Raw genomic sequence first — 17,496 nt, forward strand, 5'->3', positions numbered from 1 at the left:
ACACAGTGAAATTTGTCCTCTGCATTTAACCCATCACCCTGAGTGAGCAGTGGGCAGCCACCACAGGCGCCCGGGGAGCAGTGTGAGGGGACGGTGCTTTGCTCAGTGGCACCTCAGTGGTCCCTTGGCGGGTCGGGATTCGAACTGGCAACCTTCTGATTACGTTAGTCCTTAACCGTTAGGCCACCACACAATCCCAGGCTTAGGAGGCCAGAGCCTTATCCATTAGGCCACTAGGGCTTGTGGTGGCCTAGCGGATAAGGAAGCGGACTTGTAAATGAATGGTTGTGGGTTCAAATCCCAAACAGCCAAAGGGGCCACTGAGGTACCGTGCCCACACACTGCTCCCCGGGAGCCTGGCATGGCTGCCCACTGCTCACCAAGGGTGATAGTTAAATGCAGAGGACACATTTTGTTGTGTGTAAACAAACCAAGCACACTGAATGATTTCCCACTCAGTGGACTCATCAGAATAATGTCCACAGGTTCAACGTGAACCGTTTTCGTAATGTACAGGCAGGAAGTTGTACCCCAGTAGTCCGTTTTTCACACCCCTGCTCTATGAAATGACACCCGACTCTCAGCGTAGTGTATAGAGGCAGCTGCTGTCCTCTTCTTGTCCTGCTCGTCTCCTCTTCTTGTCTCTTCTTCTTGTCCTGCTCGTCTCTGTATTAATCACGTACGATTACAACATCAAGTTTTTAAATTGAACCTCCTTCTCCCGTCCAGGTGCACAGTAAGGACAAGAAGTACGTCTGCAAGGTCTGCAGCCGGGTCTTCATGTCGGCAGCCAGTGTTGGCATCAAGCACGGCTCCCGTCGCCATGGCGTTTGCGCGGACTGTTCGGGACGGGGCATGGGGGCGCTGCTGACCCAGGGGGGCGACGCCGGAGAGGACGGCTCCCCCGAGGACGAGATGTACCCCACTGAAGGGGACGCGGATGGGGACGGGGACGAGGAGATGCTGGGAGAGGTGGAGGACGAGGGTGGCAAGTGGCGGGAGGACTCGCATCACCATGGCGACGGCGGCGGCCTGGACAATGACAAAGAGGAGAGCGACTCGGCCCACGAAGGGGAGCCGCGCGCCGGCAGCGAGAAGGATTTCAACTGGATCTCTTAGTCTGGCTGGAGACGGGCGGCTCTCCACCACCGGTCCCACCCACGGGGAAGGACGCACGGCACACACCTACACCCCACACGCCCGTGTGCCGGGGCTCCGCACGCCTGATGAGCGAGGGATGACGTGTCCTCCGGCCTCCACGTCCTTCTCCTCTTCTCTTCTTCTTCTTCCCCTGACGACCAGACGGGTTTTTCCTTTTGCGTTCCGGCGTTTTTTTTGCATCCGGAACGTTGTTTTAACCGCTGGTGACGGCCGGTGATTTGATGCGTTAACGGGTCTGAGAAAAAAGAACCAAGGAAACCGTGGTTGTGTCCTTTCCATGCAAGCAGCTACCTGCAGCTGTCGGTATCTATCGCAAAGCTGTCCATGTTGGAAGACGAGCTGCACTGATCGGCACATCGTGTGTGTGTGTGTGTGTGTGTGTGTGTGAATTCTTTCTGTTCTTTATTTTTTTTGCAAAGGGAGAAACTGCCACAGACTTGCACTTTAAATGTTGATTAGATTCCTATCAGCGCCCTGATCCAGTGGTTTACATTTTTATTCCAGTTGAAATAGATGATATGGTGACCGCTCCTACCTTTAAGGATACTTCGTCCTCATGACTGTTAGATATGGATATTTGTGCAGAGTTTTGCTGATTTCTACACGTATGCCTTGTAAAATTTTCTCTTTTCTTTTTTCTTGGACATTTCGGTTGTACCACAATGCTACTGAGAGCGAGCACCCATGTACATACAATACACAACGACGGAAGAGAGATGTGAACACTATGCAGGAAGGAATCGTTTCCATTTTTCCACACTCTCTGTCCTCGCTGCTGGAGAGGGAGGGAGGAGTAAAGGAGGGTTTTATCTTTTCACTCTGACGCCGCACGGTATTTCCAGAGAAGATCCTGCTGCCGGTGTGGTGTGTGTATTTTTATGTGTGTGTGAGAGTGCCCGGGAGAGCACGTTCTCCGACTTCAGACCATCCCTCCTCTGCTCTCCCTCCGTCTCTCTGTCTTAAGTTACACTTTCTTGCAGCTCTCCCCAATGTAATGAAATTAGCACCAGGGTCTGCAGACTCCGGAAAGTTCTACTGTCAGCCCTACACTTGACCCTGTTATTTAATGATATATGACTATATGCATCCACTTTATTATTTAATGGGCCTAGCCATGTGTCTCACTTACATGAAAAGTAAGAAAAAAAAAGAAAAAAAAAAAAAAGCTTTTTATTGTCTGCCTGCGTGTCCAATCAGAAAGTGGCCTGTGCTCTAAGTGATTTCCTGACAGTTTTATTTTTAAAAGATTATTTATTAAAAGCCTTTTTTGTGGAATTACTGTTCTTTTAGACATTCCCTTAACTCACTATAATGCATTCAACGAGCACAAATAGTGATGCGCGTGTGTGAGCGTGTGTGTGTTTTTTTTTTTTCCTGACAGGATATTTGACCATGGGAATGAAAATAATGTCTTACTATGATTAACACATCCTTATTATTAATATGTTAATGTTATAATTATATGATAAGTGCTGGATGCTAAGCTTTATTGTGTGTTTTATTTGAATATTTTCAAAAAACTTTTCTACTTTGCCTTGTTGTGGACAGCAAGCCATGTGGCTTTTCTGAAGATTTTTTAATTATTATTGTGCCAGTTTCTGTTGTACATTTCCGACTGTATTTTTATTTCATTTTTATTTTTTAAGAGATGGAAAAGTCAGTCTAGTGTATTGGTTAGAAAGTTATATAAACAGCACACGCTTCTATATTACTAACATACACTAAGTAATTAATTTCATACCAAAAAATAATCTAGTATACGTCGTATACATTAAGTGCTTTCGTTTTAGTAGTTGGTGTGCAGGTGCAAAGCTTTGAAATGACTTGTGATTTGTTTATGTTGTTCGTTCATTTCGTATATTTTTATTATTTTTGTTGAAGATTTTGAGAATGCACATTTTATTGGTGTTATTATTATTATTATTATTATAAGATGAAGGGCCTTGTACGTGACGTTAGGGTCAATGCGGAATTAACTCTGTTGCCCTTGGACACGCGCGCGAGCGCGACATTGTAAACTTACCGTTCGGCTTTCTCGCTGGGGGCTGGGGCGCCACGCAAAGGCTCATGGGAACTGTAGTCTTTGAGTACAGCCGCCCTGTTTGCGCTGTGATGTCATTTCTGATTGACATGTCGCCCCGAAAAGGCACTGTTTTTTTTTCAATTGCCCTGCTGCGTGTGATGCCTTGTGCCTCCAGACCTCTTTCTTGGACCTGTGTTTTATTTTTTGTGTTTTTATTCTTTATCCTAACAAAAAATAAAATCAGTTGCGATAAAAAACAGAGGAATATGAATTATTTGGTACATTCCAGAACTCCAGTATATTCAATAATTGAAACTTGGGACTGTTTATGAAGGATAACATTGATACACGTGGTGCTTTTACTCGTCCATCACCCACCCTTCATGAAGAGTCTGGATCCATTCATGTGTCCTTTGTCGCTGATTCACTGGATTCTTAAATCGTGTTTGAAATCAGGAAAAAAAAAAAAAATCCGTCCAGTGTACTGCCACACAATGTGCCTCAGTGTATCTTACGTTTTCAATTTTTTCAGTTGTGTATTTTTTATGTCTGTGCGAGCACACGCATGAATGTGTTTTTGCTGTATATAACATAGCCATGAGTTCTGGGGACATGGGGAGAGTCTACTGGTTTTTATTACTATTTACTGCTCAAGTCAGGTGAGATGTTGTGTGTATTTTTTAAAGATTTGTGCGGTCAGCCCCCAGCTTTTCACACTTGCACGCTCAGTGTTTGTCTGTCATACCAAAGCTAAAGGCGCAGTGCAGAACTGGAACCATTTTCCACAAACTAATCCAGCTTTTCAGACTTGTTTTACATTTCTAATACCGAAGCCATATATGCGTGGTCCTTTCCAGAACAACACACTGGTATTTCATCAAGTCTCAGTTCTTTTCCACGAGTGCTGTACATATACCTCCATAATAAATACATAAATATATATATATATATATATATATAAATATACATTTCATAATGTTAGATTTATTTATTTTTTCCAGCAAGTTGTATTCTGTTCAAGAGAATTGCACTTGAAACTAAATCTTTCTGTTGAAGTTATTGTTGAATATGATTAATAACGACTATAAACCTGTGTCTGTAAAGAGGTGTTTCAGTATCAGTGAGGATGATGTCTCACTTTTTGACACTTTGTGGGAGGGGTGGGCATGGGGAAGCTTTTAGATGAAGAGAGACTGGGACTGGTCGCAGTGTGTGCTTTTTTATGGCCGAGGAGCTTTGTCTGTTTGTTTTTTTAAAACTACATGTTTCGTGGAAATAGCTTGGTATTATACGCAAAACCAATCAGTTTCAATAAACTTCGGAAATTGCTGCTGAAAAAACTGCTAAATATCTCCCTGTGTGTGTTCATGGTTCCTTCCGTGTCTGCCATGCCACTGTCGGCCACTAGAGGACAGCACCCCCGCTGCGTCTCACTCATTCAACAGGTTATTTCGGCTGTACACACATCAGAACCCAACACAGTCAACACGTTGTGATCCACATTTATTCCTGCTCGTCACATTAAATGATCATCAATGCATCCTGACTCGATCTCATCAGACACATGATTCCACTCGATCCTCACACCCATCCAGTCCACTCCTCACTCTCTACAGTGAATTCTGATTTCACAATTATGTTGTTATAGGGAAAAAAAGGAAGTACAGAAGTGATACTGGACATGCAAAAACTCAAAATTAAAGCAGACAATGTTTACAAAAAAATCTCTCTTGAACAAAGGAAATGGGGAATAAATGAACGAGTTTAAAAGAATGAAAACAAAGGAAGCCTTTCAGAGTCACACACTTGGTCAAGCTGCCATAGAAATTTTCTTTATTCAGACAAGGTTTATTACTCAAGAAAGAAATGAAGAAAGAATAAAGAAAGAAGACAAAACTGCACATTTCTTGGGTCTTTAGCTTAATTTCCTGGGTAACGGCAGGGGAAAGTTAGTGACAGTCAGACGGACACAAGAAATGGACAGAGAGGAAATCCGGAATGTCAAACGTAGGACAATTTCCCAAGAGGCAAAATAAATCCACAAATTAAAGTCTGTCCGACCTGACATAACATACACAACAAAGCAACACTGTTTCCTGCACACACACACACACACACACACACAGATGAAAGGAACTTAATTCAAATGAAATATTTGGAGGAAACAAACTTGAGTTAATTCATGAGTACATTAAAGCATGAGAATTCGGTGTGACAACAACTACTTCTATGATGAACAGAGTGACAAGAGAATAGAAAAGAACTGAGATAAACCTGACAGAAGACAGGCTTTTCTTTTTTGTAGATTTTACATTCAATGTTTTTCCTCTCCCTGTAACCCATAAAATACAATGAATATTTACATTTTATCTTCAACTATAGCTTTTCAGTTGCTTAAAAAAAGACAGTCGGTCTCAAAATGTTTCCATTTCATATATCAAAACAACGACAAAGAAAAAACACCACCACATCCAATCAAAGGCGCCACTGCCCCCAATCGTCCTCCCTTTCCTCCTGTTCTGCTTATTCTCCCTATTTTTTCCATTGGCCTTGACCTTTGACCTGTGCCCCATTTTAGTGCAATTCAAAATAAGACTGGGTGGCGAGTGCAGCTGCCTGGGGCACCACAGGTAGGCCTTGCTAATGTCTGACTGGCGGGACTGGGGCTGGCCAATCACCAATCTCTTGTAGAGTGTGCGTTTTGATAGGACAGAGGGCAAGAGTTGGACAGCGATTGGCCAAATAGGGCTGGAACTAGCTTGTAACACAGCTTTAAAAAAAGTAGGACTCCTGAGCTGCGGCCGGATGTTTTGGGGAAGACCATAAGTTGTCCTGATCAGGAAGACATTCATGGAAACCGCCCAACTGACAAGGCTTTCTAATGACAGAGAGGAGGACGGGGTCAGTGGCGCCTTTTTGGACACCAGCAGTCTGGACAGCCAATTTACCAATTTGCCACAGCCAATTCCTGCAGGGGCCTACAGCACCGAGTGTAGAGGGGCGGCCCGTGACCGCACAGTGCCAAGAAGCTTATACCCCGTTCCTGACCATTTAACTTCAAAAGGAACTCTGATTATAAAAAGTCTACACACAAACACACGCTGTGGTGTAGATCAAGTTAGTGCAATTTCACTTGTTTCTTTTCTTTCCCTCTTCTTGTGGTTCTCATTGGCACTTTAAGTGAATTTTACAACCATGAGAGACAAAACATGCAACACAACGCCAGCCAGGCACGAACTGAGCCGCGGAGGCACAATTCTCTGTTTCCTGGAAATAGAATCATCACTTGCTAATTTTAGATCTTGAAATCTTTAATAACGTCCATGCATTTTTTTGGGTGTTTGGAATTCACAATGAAGGGGCATATGGGTGCTGGGAGGGGCCATATGCTCCGGTCACAGCATTCTGCCAAGTGGCTGGCAAGATCTGGAGCCGTGCTGTGGGCTGACATGTTGCCGCTGAGGGAGGTCAGAGGTGCCCGTGAGCCCCGGTGACCCCTGCTGCGGTGAACAGCCTGCGCTGCGGCTGTGCTGCCCTGTCACATGGCCATTTTTAGGAAGAGTCGGGAAACAGAGAGAGAGAGGGGAGCTGAGAGAGTCCCACATACAGCAGACACTACATTCAGACCGGCCCGCTTGCAGAACCTCACTTTACTAACTGCTTCTAGAGCGGGCGCTATCATTCGCTTTTTGGTGGTGAGGGGAGGAATGAATCCGGGACAGGACAGGGAAATTGGCTGCTGTACGGCACCACACAGGGAATTCCATTGGTGGGTTCCATCTCTCTGGTCCCTGGACTCGGGCGCCCATATAATGCTACTTTCATCTGGCGGGACCAGCATCCCACGCAGGGGAGGGGTGCTGATCGCAGTAATACTGTGGATAGACTTTTTTTTTAAAATACCAATTTTATACCCACCCTGATAAAAAACAAATTTCATTTCTGAAAAAAACAAACAACATATCTGTAAAAATATCAGAGAAGCATGATGAACTCGCCTGAGTACACATCACCATCGACCCCCCATCTCTAAACGCACCCTGATCAGGGAGATCTTTCTCTTTAAAAAAGGTGCATATCTGTGTAGAGAGGTATAAAGAGAAAAAAAAAGAGAAAATATATCTTTCGTATGTACATATAGATCTATTTAAACATCTAGCGTCTGGAGTTCTACACAGGCCTCTACGTTTTGGTGCTTCAGAGTGAAAAGGCGTGTTTCCTTTACTAACCAAGCAAATCGACTAATCGCACACGTTCATCTGCTGTAAGGCTTTGGTTCTCCTGAGGTTCTCTTTCAGAGGAAAGTTTCCTCCAGGACCCTTCACAAAGATCAACTTAAGGTGGCAGCAGGGTACAATTCCAAGAACATTTTATCTTTTCTCTTACAGATAATGGAAGTGCCTTCAAATGAAGACAAAATTTGTCTAGATTTTATTTTTGTAAAAATCTGAACCAGCTTTTTTGCTTTTTCACTTTCCTCTTTCTGTATGATTCCTTATGAAGGTTCAGCATAAGCTGCAGAAAGCCCGTATACAAGCTCTTCTTTCTAAAAGCTGTTTTCACTTTGTGTATTATTATTTTTTTGTGCACATTCTTCAAATGAATCGAGAACCTATTCAGTGCTCTGCTGCCGCCCTTCTGGTGTGGAGGGAGAAGCGCAGCTTCATGAGCTCAGTCGGTGAAGCGCTGGCACGCCTTCTTCCAGCGGCAGGCCGTGCACCACATGTCCCTCTTCTCCATGCCGTACACCTTCCGGCACTTCTTGGCCTCGCCGCGGGGCTTCCTGCAAAGAGGAGGGAACGTCAGATGGTTTGAGTTCCATGCCCCGGTTACTGTGGAAGTGGATGCAAGTGGACGTACCTGGTGGTGGTGGTGGGTTTGGGTGTAGCCGTGCTGGAGGCTTGGCTCTTGTTGAGTGGGGTGTTCGCAACCGGCTGCCTCTTCTCTCCGGTGCTGATGGCGCGGATGTGGGTCAGAGGGACCTGTAGGGGAAGCATTTGCCGTTCACATTAAGGAACCACAAACCTCAGACATTGCAAGCGTACACTGATTATGGATTATTCTTATTCTCGCTTCTGGTGTGCTGCAGCACAGTTTGCAAGTGCATGAAGTAGAAACAGAAAGCTGTTTAAAAGGCACCATGATGTGTCAGGCAACACGGAGGCAGAACAAGCTGAAGGGTCCCAAAGTTCTCCAGCATGAAGGTGAGCTCACCATGGCTGCCAGTGAGACAGGTCACCCCACCAGCACTTAAAGTGTCATAAAGAAAACAGTCCAGACCAAGGTTTTATTCAGTCAACCAGCTTCTATCCAAGATCTTGTTCTGGACGTTGACTGTATGAAGTTGTAAAGTCCACTTCTGGTGTACAGCGGGGTGGTCTGCTTACCGGGAGGCCTTTAAACATGACAGGTGGAGGCTGCCAGGACACACTGACTGTGCTCTCGCTCTCTACCAGCTCAGAAGACTCCGGGGGAATGCTGACGGGGGCAGTGGCCTGCAAAACACATGAGTGCAGTGTGTATTGCGTGTCAAATTCTGTTTAGTATTTAGATTGGAAGAAGGCTTTACCTGGTAGGCGTGGTCAGTGCGGATATGGCACAGCGTGGAAGGTGCTGATTGGCTGAGTGGGGTATGGAACACGTGGGCAGACTCAGAGCAGGGAGGCAGGTCGGGGACCAGAGGGAAGAAAGGCGGCGGTGCGGCCGTGGTGGGTGAGGTGGGCGTGAGGTTGGACAGCCCCTCTGACAGTGTGTCCATGTTCACCTCGATCTCGGTGTAGTAGAAGTCCTCTTCACCATCGCTGAGGTCAGAGTCACCATTCCGCCTACAGACCACAGGGAGGTCACATGATTGCTCTGTTACTGTCCCATAACTGTCTGCCCTCTACTGTAAAAAAAACTATTTGTATCTGTTTTATATTACTTATGTAAAAATTTTAATATACTTAACTGTAGTAGTTGATTTATTTCATAATAAATTAATCGTAAAATTGTTTATGATACATGCTTATTAATGCTGACACTGAGATTTCTGAACAGTTCTTTAAACAGTCTCAAGTCAGTTTTGGATGCTTCCAGCGGGTGGCCACTAGGGGGTCAGAGTGCACCGCATGAGCAGGGAGCTTGAGTTGGGCCTCTGCTCAGGGCAGGGTAGCAACAGGAGACTATAAAAATACAGCAGCCTCTGTCATCAGAGCGATTTCTTCAGCTCATTTTGTCCGTCATCTCCCTTTAAGGACGTAAAACAGCAGACAGGGACGGAGCTGAAATCCGTATCCTCCGTAAACAAGACTGCACCGGCTTTTGTGCAGACATTACTTGATTAAAGAACCATTGTAGGCTTAGTTGTTCAGTCATATCAACACAATAAATCAAGTCTGGCTGCTGGAGAAAGTCTGAATTATAAATATAAGCGTGTTGATATCTAAACATAGAGCGGTACACACCCTCGCCGCACCCTAGCCTTTCTGATGGTGCATGCCAGAGGGGGCGTGTCCACCTCCCCACAACCTGGCAAGGGCAGAGGACTCACCCCAGGTGAACGGTGCGGATGTGCCGTTGGATCCCTGAGGAGGTGCTGAGGACCTTTTCACAGTTCTTCCACAAACACTTGAACATGACCTTCATGGAGTTCTGTAAAAACGAGTTGAGAGAAACGCATATGTAAGCAGATACGCATACGTAGCTCACACCATCACTCCTGACATCTAGCTGGCCCTTCGGAGTCTTATTAGCATGTGAACGGAAGGCACATTAAAAATTCCAAACCAAGCTGCAGGATTCTATACAGAGAGATTAAGCTGAGGGTGTTGATCTCAGCTGTTCTCAGATCAGCACTGGCAGCTCTTCACCAACTTCAGAGACAAGTTGTGACACGTGCTGCTGCCATTAGAGAAAGTGTGAGGGTGTGCCAGCCTTGTCTTTCAGCATGGATGGATGGATAAAAACCCATCTGAAAGTTCTGGTAATCTATCTGTACATCTGGTTTGGTAGTGGCCATGGTCCCAAGATGTCTCTAGCAGCGATCGTGTTTGTGATTAATTATTATGACTGTAGAGAATGGAGTGAAACGGTGCATGACAGCTGTCAATCATGCCTTCAGGCTCCTCCTATTTTAAACTTCTGGGTGGGTTCTCAGCTCCTCGTCATTAACCTACAGATAACTAAAAGGCAGTCACTGTCTGGTTTTATACTTGACATTTGCAAATACACCATATGCGCTTATAGATAGCACCCTAAAAAATATCTGGCCTTTACAGCATTTATCAGACGCCCTTATCGAGAGCTCCTTACAATCAGTAGTTACAGGGACAGTCCCCTTGGAGACACTCAGGGTGAAGTGTCTAGCTTAGGGACACAATGGTAGTAAGTGGGGTTCAGAGTCAAAAGACTCTTATATTTCAAATATAACATTTCAGATATGCTAGATTCACACTCACTCGCTTTCCATAACTGCTTAGTCCTATTCAGCTGCCGGAGCCACACACTCACACACTCACACCTACGGTGATCGGAGTCACCAATTCCTCCAGAGGAAACAGAGGGAGAGCACACACACACGGTCCAAGCCAGGACCAAAACTCCCAACCTTGGAGGTGCCGCCACCGTGCCGCCATGCTTGATTCTCACACCTCTAAATGCCTGTTTGGATTGATCAGAAAGAGGAGGGCCTCTGACTCCATCATCAAACCATTGATATTGTTCCTCTAGTGATACTACAGCCTTTTTGTAACAATCCTCCCCGGCATCCATTCCGAGGGCAATGAGAGCAGGCCCCGCCCATTCCTCAGTACCTACACCTGGTTCCCTCCTTTAAAGGAGTTCCTGCACCAGTGCAGGAACGTCTTGCCAATCTGTCACTGTCTGTGTGAGTGTGCGTGGTATGAGCATGTAAGGTGGGTGTGCAGTGTGTGGGTTTTGGTGTGTGTGCGGTGGGCCGGCATGGCCGCATGGCAGACGGGCCACGCCAGTGGTTTTATATGGTCGTCAGTGTATTGGTGCGGCAGCAGGCTTCCCTGTGAATTCCTGCCGTGTGGCCACAGGAAGTCCCAGTGTGGTCCACACCAAGTGGTCCACTCTGAGATTATGAAACTCAAGTGTGTTAGTGTGTGTAAACGGTGTTGTTATATGGTATTTGATGTGGGTGGTAGTAGCCTAGTGGGTAACACACTCACCTATGAACCAGAAGACCCGGGTTCGAATCCCCCTTACTACCATTGTGTCCCTGAACAAGACAATTAACCCTAAGTTGCTCCAGGGAGACTGTCCCTGTAACTACTGGTTGTATGTCGCTCTGGATAAGGGCGTCTGATAAATGCTGCAAATGTAAATGTTGTGAGTGTGGAGTGAGCCTTTCCTTTCCCTGTTTCCACTTCCCCGTCCCCAAAGTAGATTCCTTTTGGATTGTCCTGTAAATTCAATAAAACTTTTTATTTAAGCCCCTGGGTCCTACCCTTCCTCAGTATCGTGACAGTTTTCCTGCATCAGTATATGAGTCTGTATTTTATCACTACACTACTCATTAGCAGAAAAATTCAGAAAATGTTCTACCTTTTACAAATGTTTACTAAGAATACCAGATTTTCCCTAATCGGCAAGGCTTACTTTATGTACAACTGTTCATTAAACTCCATATAACATGGTCTATTATGGTTTCTGGTGCATTTTGGGACTTCCTAGAAGTCCAGTCAACAGGTCAGGTCAGGAAAGCATCTTTGAACAAGCTTGAGCCTCCTCCCCTTTAACCCCTCCCATTGGCAAGGTGAGGAGAAAGGGGGCTAATGGCTTCCTGAAACTGAAAACACATTAATTTTTTGGTCAAGATCCACAGCAAAAAAATGGGTGAGGTGTGTGTGTGTGTGTGTGTGTGTGTGTGTGTGTTGGAGGGCGTTCAGGGCCTATAAATCACTGTGTCCAAAAGCTTTTCAGTAGTCCCCACTAAAGCACAGAGCAGTAAGAAGTCTTTTTAAGATTCAGAGTTCGAACACAAGCACCACAGATTATGTTTTATTGAGTTCTGGGTGCTTTCCGTCTCTAGCTGTTTCCTGCCTTATTACTAACAGACAAAGTATTACCCCTCACAGCTAATTTCATTTCACCCTGCTAATCTAATTTCCCACCACAGCTTCCATCTATCATATTGATACAGATATAGATCAAAATTATCTGTTTAAGGGTGCTTTTCTGACAGCTTATTAGCTGTAAGTCAGACCTCCTACAGAACAGGTGCATTGGCCACTCACCTTCCGTTTACGGGGGATGGGGTCCTCAAACAGGAAGTGTGTGCTCTCTGCTTCCTCCACGGTGTCATCCCCCTGGGAGGAGAGCAGGAAGCCCTTGTTGACATCGTTGCAGAGGGGTGGGGATGGTGTCGAGGGCACCGACTGGTCGCTGGCATCCCAGCTCCAGTTCCCACTGGTGGAGCTGCTGTAGCTGGCGGAGAGGTTCTCCTTCCACCCCCTGCTGGCTGGCTCGGGCACTGCAGCTGCATGGGCCAGAGAACTGGGGCTTTAATAAACAAAATACCACTGATCTCGGACAACGGAGACCCAGATTTCAGCTGGATAAAAAGACTGACAGTTCAGCATTTATTCTTTCACCTTAAATATATCCCAGCCTTTAACAGCCTTTGTTTTCTCTATGGGTGGTAGTGGCCTAGTGGGTAAAACACTCGCCTACAAACCTTCATCAAGGACCTCAGTAGTACATTGACAGTTCGGTTACGAGTCTTACTGGGGTTAGGTCATGTTCTAACATAACTGATCACAGTCCCTTTCCAAATTTCTGTCAGCTTCAGCATATCCTTATCATGTCTTCTTGAGGGTGTGGCTTAAGATGATGATTTAATGCCTTGCTCTGCTTGTGTGTTTTAGTTTTAGATTTTCATGCAAAAGCAATGATGACTGAGCCACTTCCAAGTGGTAGTATCACCAGCATCAAACATCATCTGGTGTGGATGGAGGCGGAGTCTGTTCAGGAACGGGTCTTAAATGTTGCTCAACTTTTAACAAATGCTCTAATAACCTAATTTGATTGTTAGAGCTGTTTGCACTGGGTAGGGTTACAACTGTAACAAGTGGCAGTAAAGTTTACTGAACCTGACCTCTTTGCAGGTGTTCTACTATAACAAGGCAGGCTGAGTGGGGTGTAGAAGTGTGTGTGTGTGTGTGTGTGTGTGTGTGTACCTGCTGCTGCAGTTGGTGAGTTGAGAACCAGTGGGCTGGTTGACAGGCTTGTGAGGACGGTAGCAGCCATCACCTCCTTATCAGCATGGCCTGAGGGCTTCCTGAGAGAGAAAGAACCAAACTGTCAGCAACACACACCTCACCAATACTCACACATACACAAGTAGAAATAAAAAAGCATTACAGTCATAACTAAAATACACTCACAAATAAATGCAACACAACGATACACAACACTCCACTCAGCTATATTAACACACCGTCTCTTACACACATTCATACACTTCCATGGACACATACCTCAAAGCATGACATAACACACACACTCACAAAAAAGAAAGTATGCAGACTACAACACACAAACACACTGTGGTGGGCCGTTGCTGTTTTTAATCCTTCGCACTGAGGTGTGATGGATGCTGTCTCCCTGCCAGCATGGCTCCGCCCCTTCACCAATACACAGATTGATGTATTCTGCACTTCCCTTCTCCTAACAGCTCACAACTAAATAGTTTATTGCCTGTAATGGAAAATTCCAGCGCACTAATAAACACCATCTGCCCTACGTAATCCCAGAGCGCAGCACACACACAGACACACAGACACACACACACACACACAGTCTACTTCAACCTGTGTGCACGACACCCTATCACCAAAAAGACAGACACACCCCTACAGTCCAATTCCCAACACGTGGGCTGCACTGAAGCCTGTCACACCCAGAATCCTGGTATATGTGCTGATAGGTTCCATTTTTTAAATGTGTGTGTTCTACATCTGTGTATATGTTCATCTGTTCATACAACTAATCTAAGGTGCTATACAAAATAAAGTCTGACATTCTTTATTTCTGTCTGTTCTGCATGTGTATATGTTCTGTACATATATTATGTCCTTTGACAATACATATGCTAATTTGTAATACCAACAACAGAATTTTGATTGTGTGTGTGATTGTAATCGAATAACAGCAAGAAGAGGCACTGCTCTAATCTGTCTGCTTGTGTTGTATAAGCAGAAATCCCCGCTTTCAGCCCAACCCTCCACTTCACTTGCCTTTCTTTTCCTCCTCTTCCACCTCCTCCACTCTCTGACAAATAAAGGGGTGGAGACAGGAAACCATTGCCAAGTTACTAACCAATAGGGTGAAGGGGGAGGAAGCAGTGTGCACTATTCACACACACAGACACACACACATTTACATTTTTATGTGCACACACATAAAAGACAAACATCCCACAATGACCAAAAACTGACATTCTCACAGTACGTGATATAAATAAACACATTTTTACATGATTTATAATCTAATCTAGGTTGATACTTGCCTATGAACCAGAAGACCACAAATTCACAGGTTCAAAAAAACCCACTTACTACAATTGTGTCCCTGAGCAAGACACTTAACCCTAAGTGTCTCCAGGGAGACTGTCCCTGTAACTACTGATTGTAAGGCACTCTGGATAAGAGCGACTGATAAATGCCGTAAATGTAAATCCAGGATCCTACCTTGTACCTTACCTGACATTAGGGACTTAAAAAGCACTGAACAACAAAACTAATAATTTAAACATCTGACGCTATCGAAGCCTCTTAAATGTCTGCCATTCCTAATCTTACCATAAATCACACACACATACACACACACAGTGTCATATACAGTGACTGGCGCTTTAAGAGATAGATGCTAGTTCCTCCACCTCCCGCCCCCAGACCGCTTTGCTGCACAACCAGAGCAAACTGGTTTGGGGCTGCGCTCCGAGCCAAGCCCAAAGACTTGGCAAAGCTCCGTGCTGACTTCTCATCCGTGCCAAAAAACTTTTTTTTTCTTCATCTGGGTCCACTTCCAAATATCACAAAAAAACAAGCTTGGGATTAGCAGTGGACGGATTTGAAAAGTGTAAATAAAATGTGGAGCTGAAACAGGCAGAGGAGGAGGAGAAGGACGTGGAACGGCCGCCTATTTTAACACACAGGAGAACACACACACACACACACACACACAAACCATGTGTTTACTTTAGAGTTGAAATAAATTCCTCCCTCGTGAACCAAACTGCAACAGAATGATAGAGAAGGGGGTAGCGGGAGGAAGCGGGGGTGGAAAGCCCCAACTGCAGGAGCTACACTCGAACCTCCTTCACTTCAGACTCCAGACTTGCTGCACTCTGTCTGTTTGTTCTGCCGTCTTCTGTGTGTTTGTCGGTGCACTTGTGTGTTTATCTTTCTCTGAGCGCATGCATTCATGTATGTGGGGTCTAAATGTCCTCACAAAGAGAAAATGTCCCCAAAAAGCATGAAAATTGGAGTGCATTTCCACAGTGGGCTCAGTGCTTTCTGATTGGTCCGTGCACAATTCCACAATGCTCCCACAAAAGTCCAGGATTTTTTTAAAGCAGCCCAGGTTGTAGAAATCTACACCGGTTTGGAGACAGGAGCAGAACATAACAAGGAGATCATCAGCCAATCAGATGCAAGTAAGCGCCAGACCCTTGCCAGGAAAACAGCACTTATAAATGTAACCCCCACGCTTGCACACACACACACACACACACACACACACACACACACACACACACACACACACTTCATACAGATCCCAGCACAAAAGACACTCCTCCCGGTTTCCTGACATTGAGCTTTTCCGTTTCTCCACGCTGCTTCCCGAAAATACTGTGGCCCGTTGCGAAAAATGAGATTCACAACTCCGGCAGGCCCAGGGTTAACATGGGGGTGAAACCCCCGCAATTTTCAAATCGGCTGACTAAGGTGCAGTTATGAGTGACGAGTGGTGATCAATACACCACAGAAAAATAATATAGTCCATTTATATATTCAAAATTCAGAGACAGACCAAGCTCTCTCTGTATTCACATTCTCATCAGTGGACTGGAGGACATCGAAAACATCTCCTTCCTTCCTCATCAGTCTTGGTCCACACCCCCATTTACGGCATTAGACATCATTCACTGTACCACATTCAGAAGAAGGATCGTGTTTATTAAACTGAGAATGTCTAGTACATTATAAAGAATGAAACTTGCCAAGAAAAAATGAACATATAGAAACTAATAGAAAAACATTTCGCTGGTTTCCACCCAGACAGATCAAAAAAGTAAAAGAGCTAAAAGACTGCCCTTGTTTGATAGAGGTTAAGTGTAGTGGTACAGTTAGACTAAATCTTGTTGGAATACTAGTTCATAAAACATCTATAATACATGTGTAAAATGGGTTATTACCCTTGGTCCTCATAAAGCTGTAAAAACATTGTGTGTGAGTGTGTAGGAAAGAGTGGCAGGCTGGAGCAAGAAGCGACGAGCACTTCAACACACACACAGACACACATCCACACCAGCAGCGAGGGCCCCGCCTGCTGGCAGCACGTCAGCCGATAGCAGGCTAAAGTAAACACACTGGCTGCAGGCAGATAGGCCTCCAGGGGAATGGGTCGATTAAAGGCCTGCGCTCCGATTGGCTGGAGCCATTCCAGACTGGACCAACAGGCACCGGGGAGCAGTGTGAGGGGGAGAGAGAGGGAGAGAAAAAGAACAGCCTACAGAAAATACAGAACAGCTTCCAAGTCCTCTCAGATCCCTCACCCTGCTGCCACAAACCAAACACAAGGTGGAAGCAGGGAGTGTGATGTGTGTGTGTGTGTGTGTGTGTGTGTGAGGGGGGGTGGGGGGTGGGGCGAGAGACAGACAGAGACAAGCAAACAACAAAAGGATATTTGTTTGAGGGGATATGAACTATGCTGTTCTCAGAGTCCTAACATGCTAACAAGAAAGTGGGTGGGGCTACTGGCCTAGTGTTCACTGATCTTCTTCACTCTACTGATTGGTCAATCACAACAGGTGGGCCACAGCAAAGACTCATTAGAGACTATTATAAACACACACACCACACACCACACACACACACACACACACACATATATATAAAGCTAAGGAATCCCAATCAGCCAAGGTGCCACGGAGGTCCACTAAGCAAAGCACCGTCGCCACACACTGCTCCCCGTGCGCCTGTCATGGCTGCCCACTGCTCACTAAAACAGAGGACACATTTCGCTGTGTCACCATGTGCTGTGCTGCAGCGTATAACAATCACTTCATTTTCACTTTCAAT

At 45.4% G+C, this 17,496-nt stretch overlaps 2 protein-coding genes across 5 annotated transcripts in view; one reads left to right on the plus strand and one right to left on the minus strand.

Annotated features, from left to right (window-relative positions):
* The window catches only part of zbtb46 (zinc finger and BTB domain containing 46), a 60,480-nt gene extending 48,428 nt beyond the window's left edge, over nucleotides 1-12,052 (plus strand). The window contains exons 5-6 of one of the 2 annotated variants that reach the window (XR_003751094.1): nucleotides 730-1,545; nucleotides 12,031-12,052. Coding sequence is in view for 1 of the 2 variants with exons in the window: in XM_028994634.1 (XP_028850467.1) it covers nucleotides 730-1,119 (390 nt within the window). In the remaining variant the exon portion in view is untranslated. Of the gene's footprint in view, nucleotides 1-729; nucleotides 4,288-12,030 lie in introns of those variants that run through there. The other variant, XM_028994634.1, reaches the window with a different exon arrangement.
* Nucleotides 4,670-17,496, minus strand: part of slc2a4rg (SLC2A4 regulator) — a 29,941-nt gene continuing 17,114 nt past the window's right edge. For all 3 annotated transcript variants that reach the window (XM_028994635.1, XM_028994637.1, XM_028994636.1), the window contains 7 exons: nucleotides 13,369-13,469; nucleotides 12,427-12,668; nucleotides 9,717-9,817; nucleotides 8,754-9,009; nucleotides 8,572-8,679; nucleotides 8,045-8,166; nucleotides 4,670-7,967 (listed from right to left, as the gene is read on the minus strand). In XM_028994635.1, coding sequence (XP_028850468.1) covers nucleotides 7,856-7,967; nucleotides 8,045-8,166; nucleotides 8,572-8,679; nucleotides 8,754-9,009; nucleotides 9,717-9,817; nucleotides 12,427-12,668; nucleotides 13,369-13,469 — 1,042 coding nt within the window. In that variant the 3' untranslated portion in view covers nucleotides 4,670-7,855. The remainder of the gene's footprint in view (nucleotides 7,968-8,044; nucleotides 8,167-8,571; nucleotides 8,680-8,753; nucleotides 9,010-9,716; nucleotides 9,818-12,426; nucleotides 12,669-13,368; nucleotides 13,470-17,496) is intronic.

The sequence above is a fragment of the Denticeps clupeoides genome, chromosome 10 (assembly GCF_900700375.1).
Source record: "Denticeps clupeoides chromosome 10, fDenClu1.1, whole genome shotgun sequence".
Lineage (NCBI taxonomy): Eukaryota > Metazoa > Chordata > Actinopteri > Clupeiformes > Denticipitidae > Denticeps > Denticeps clupeoides.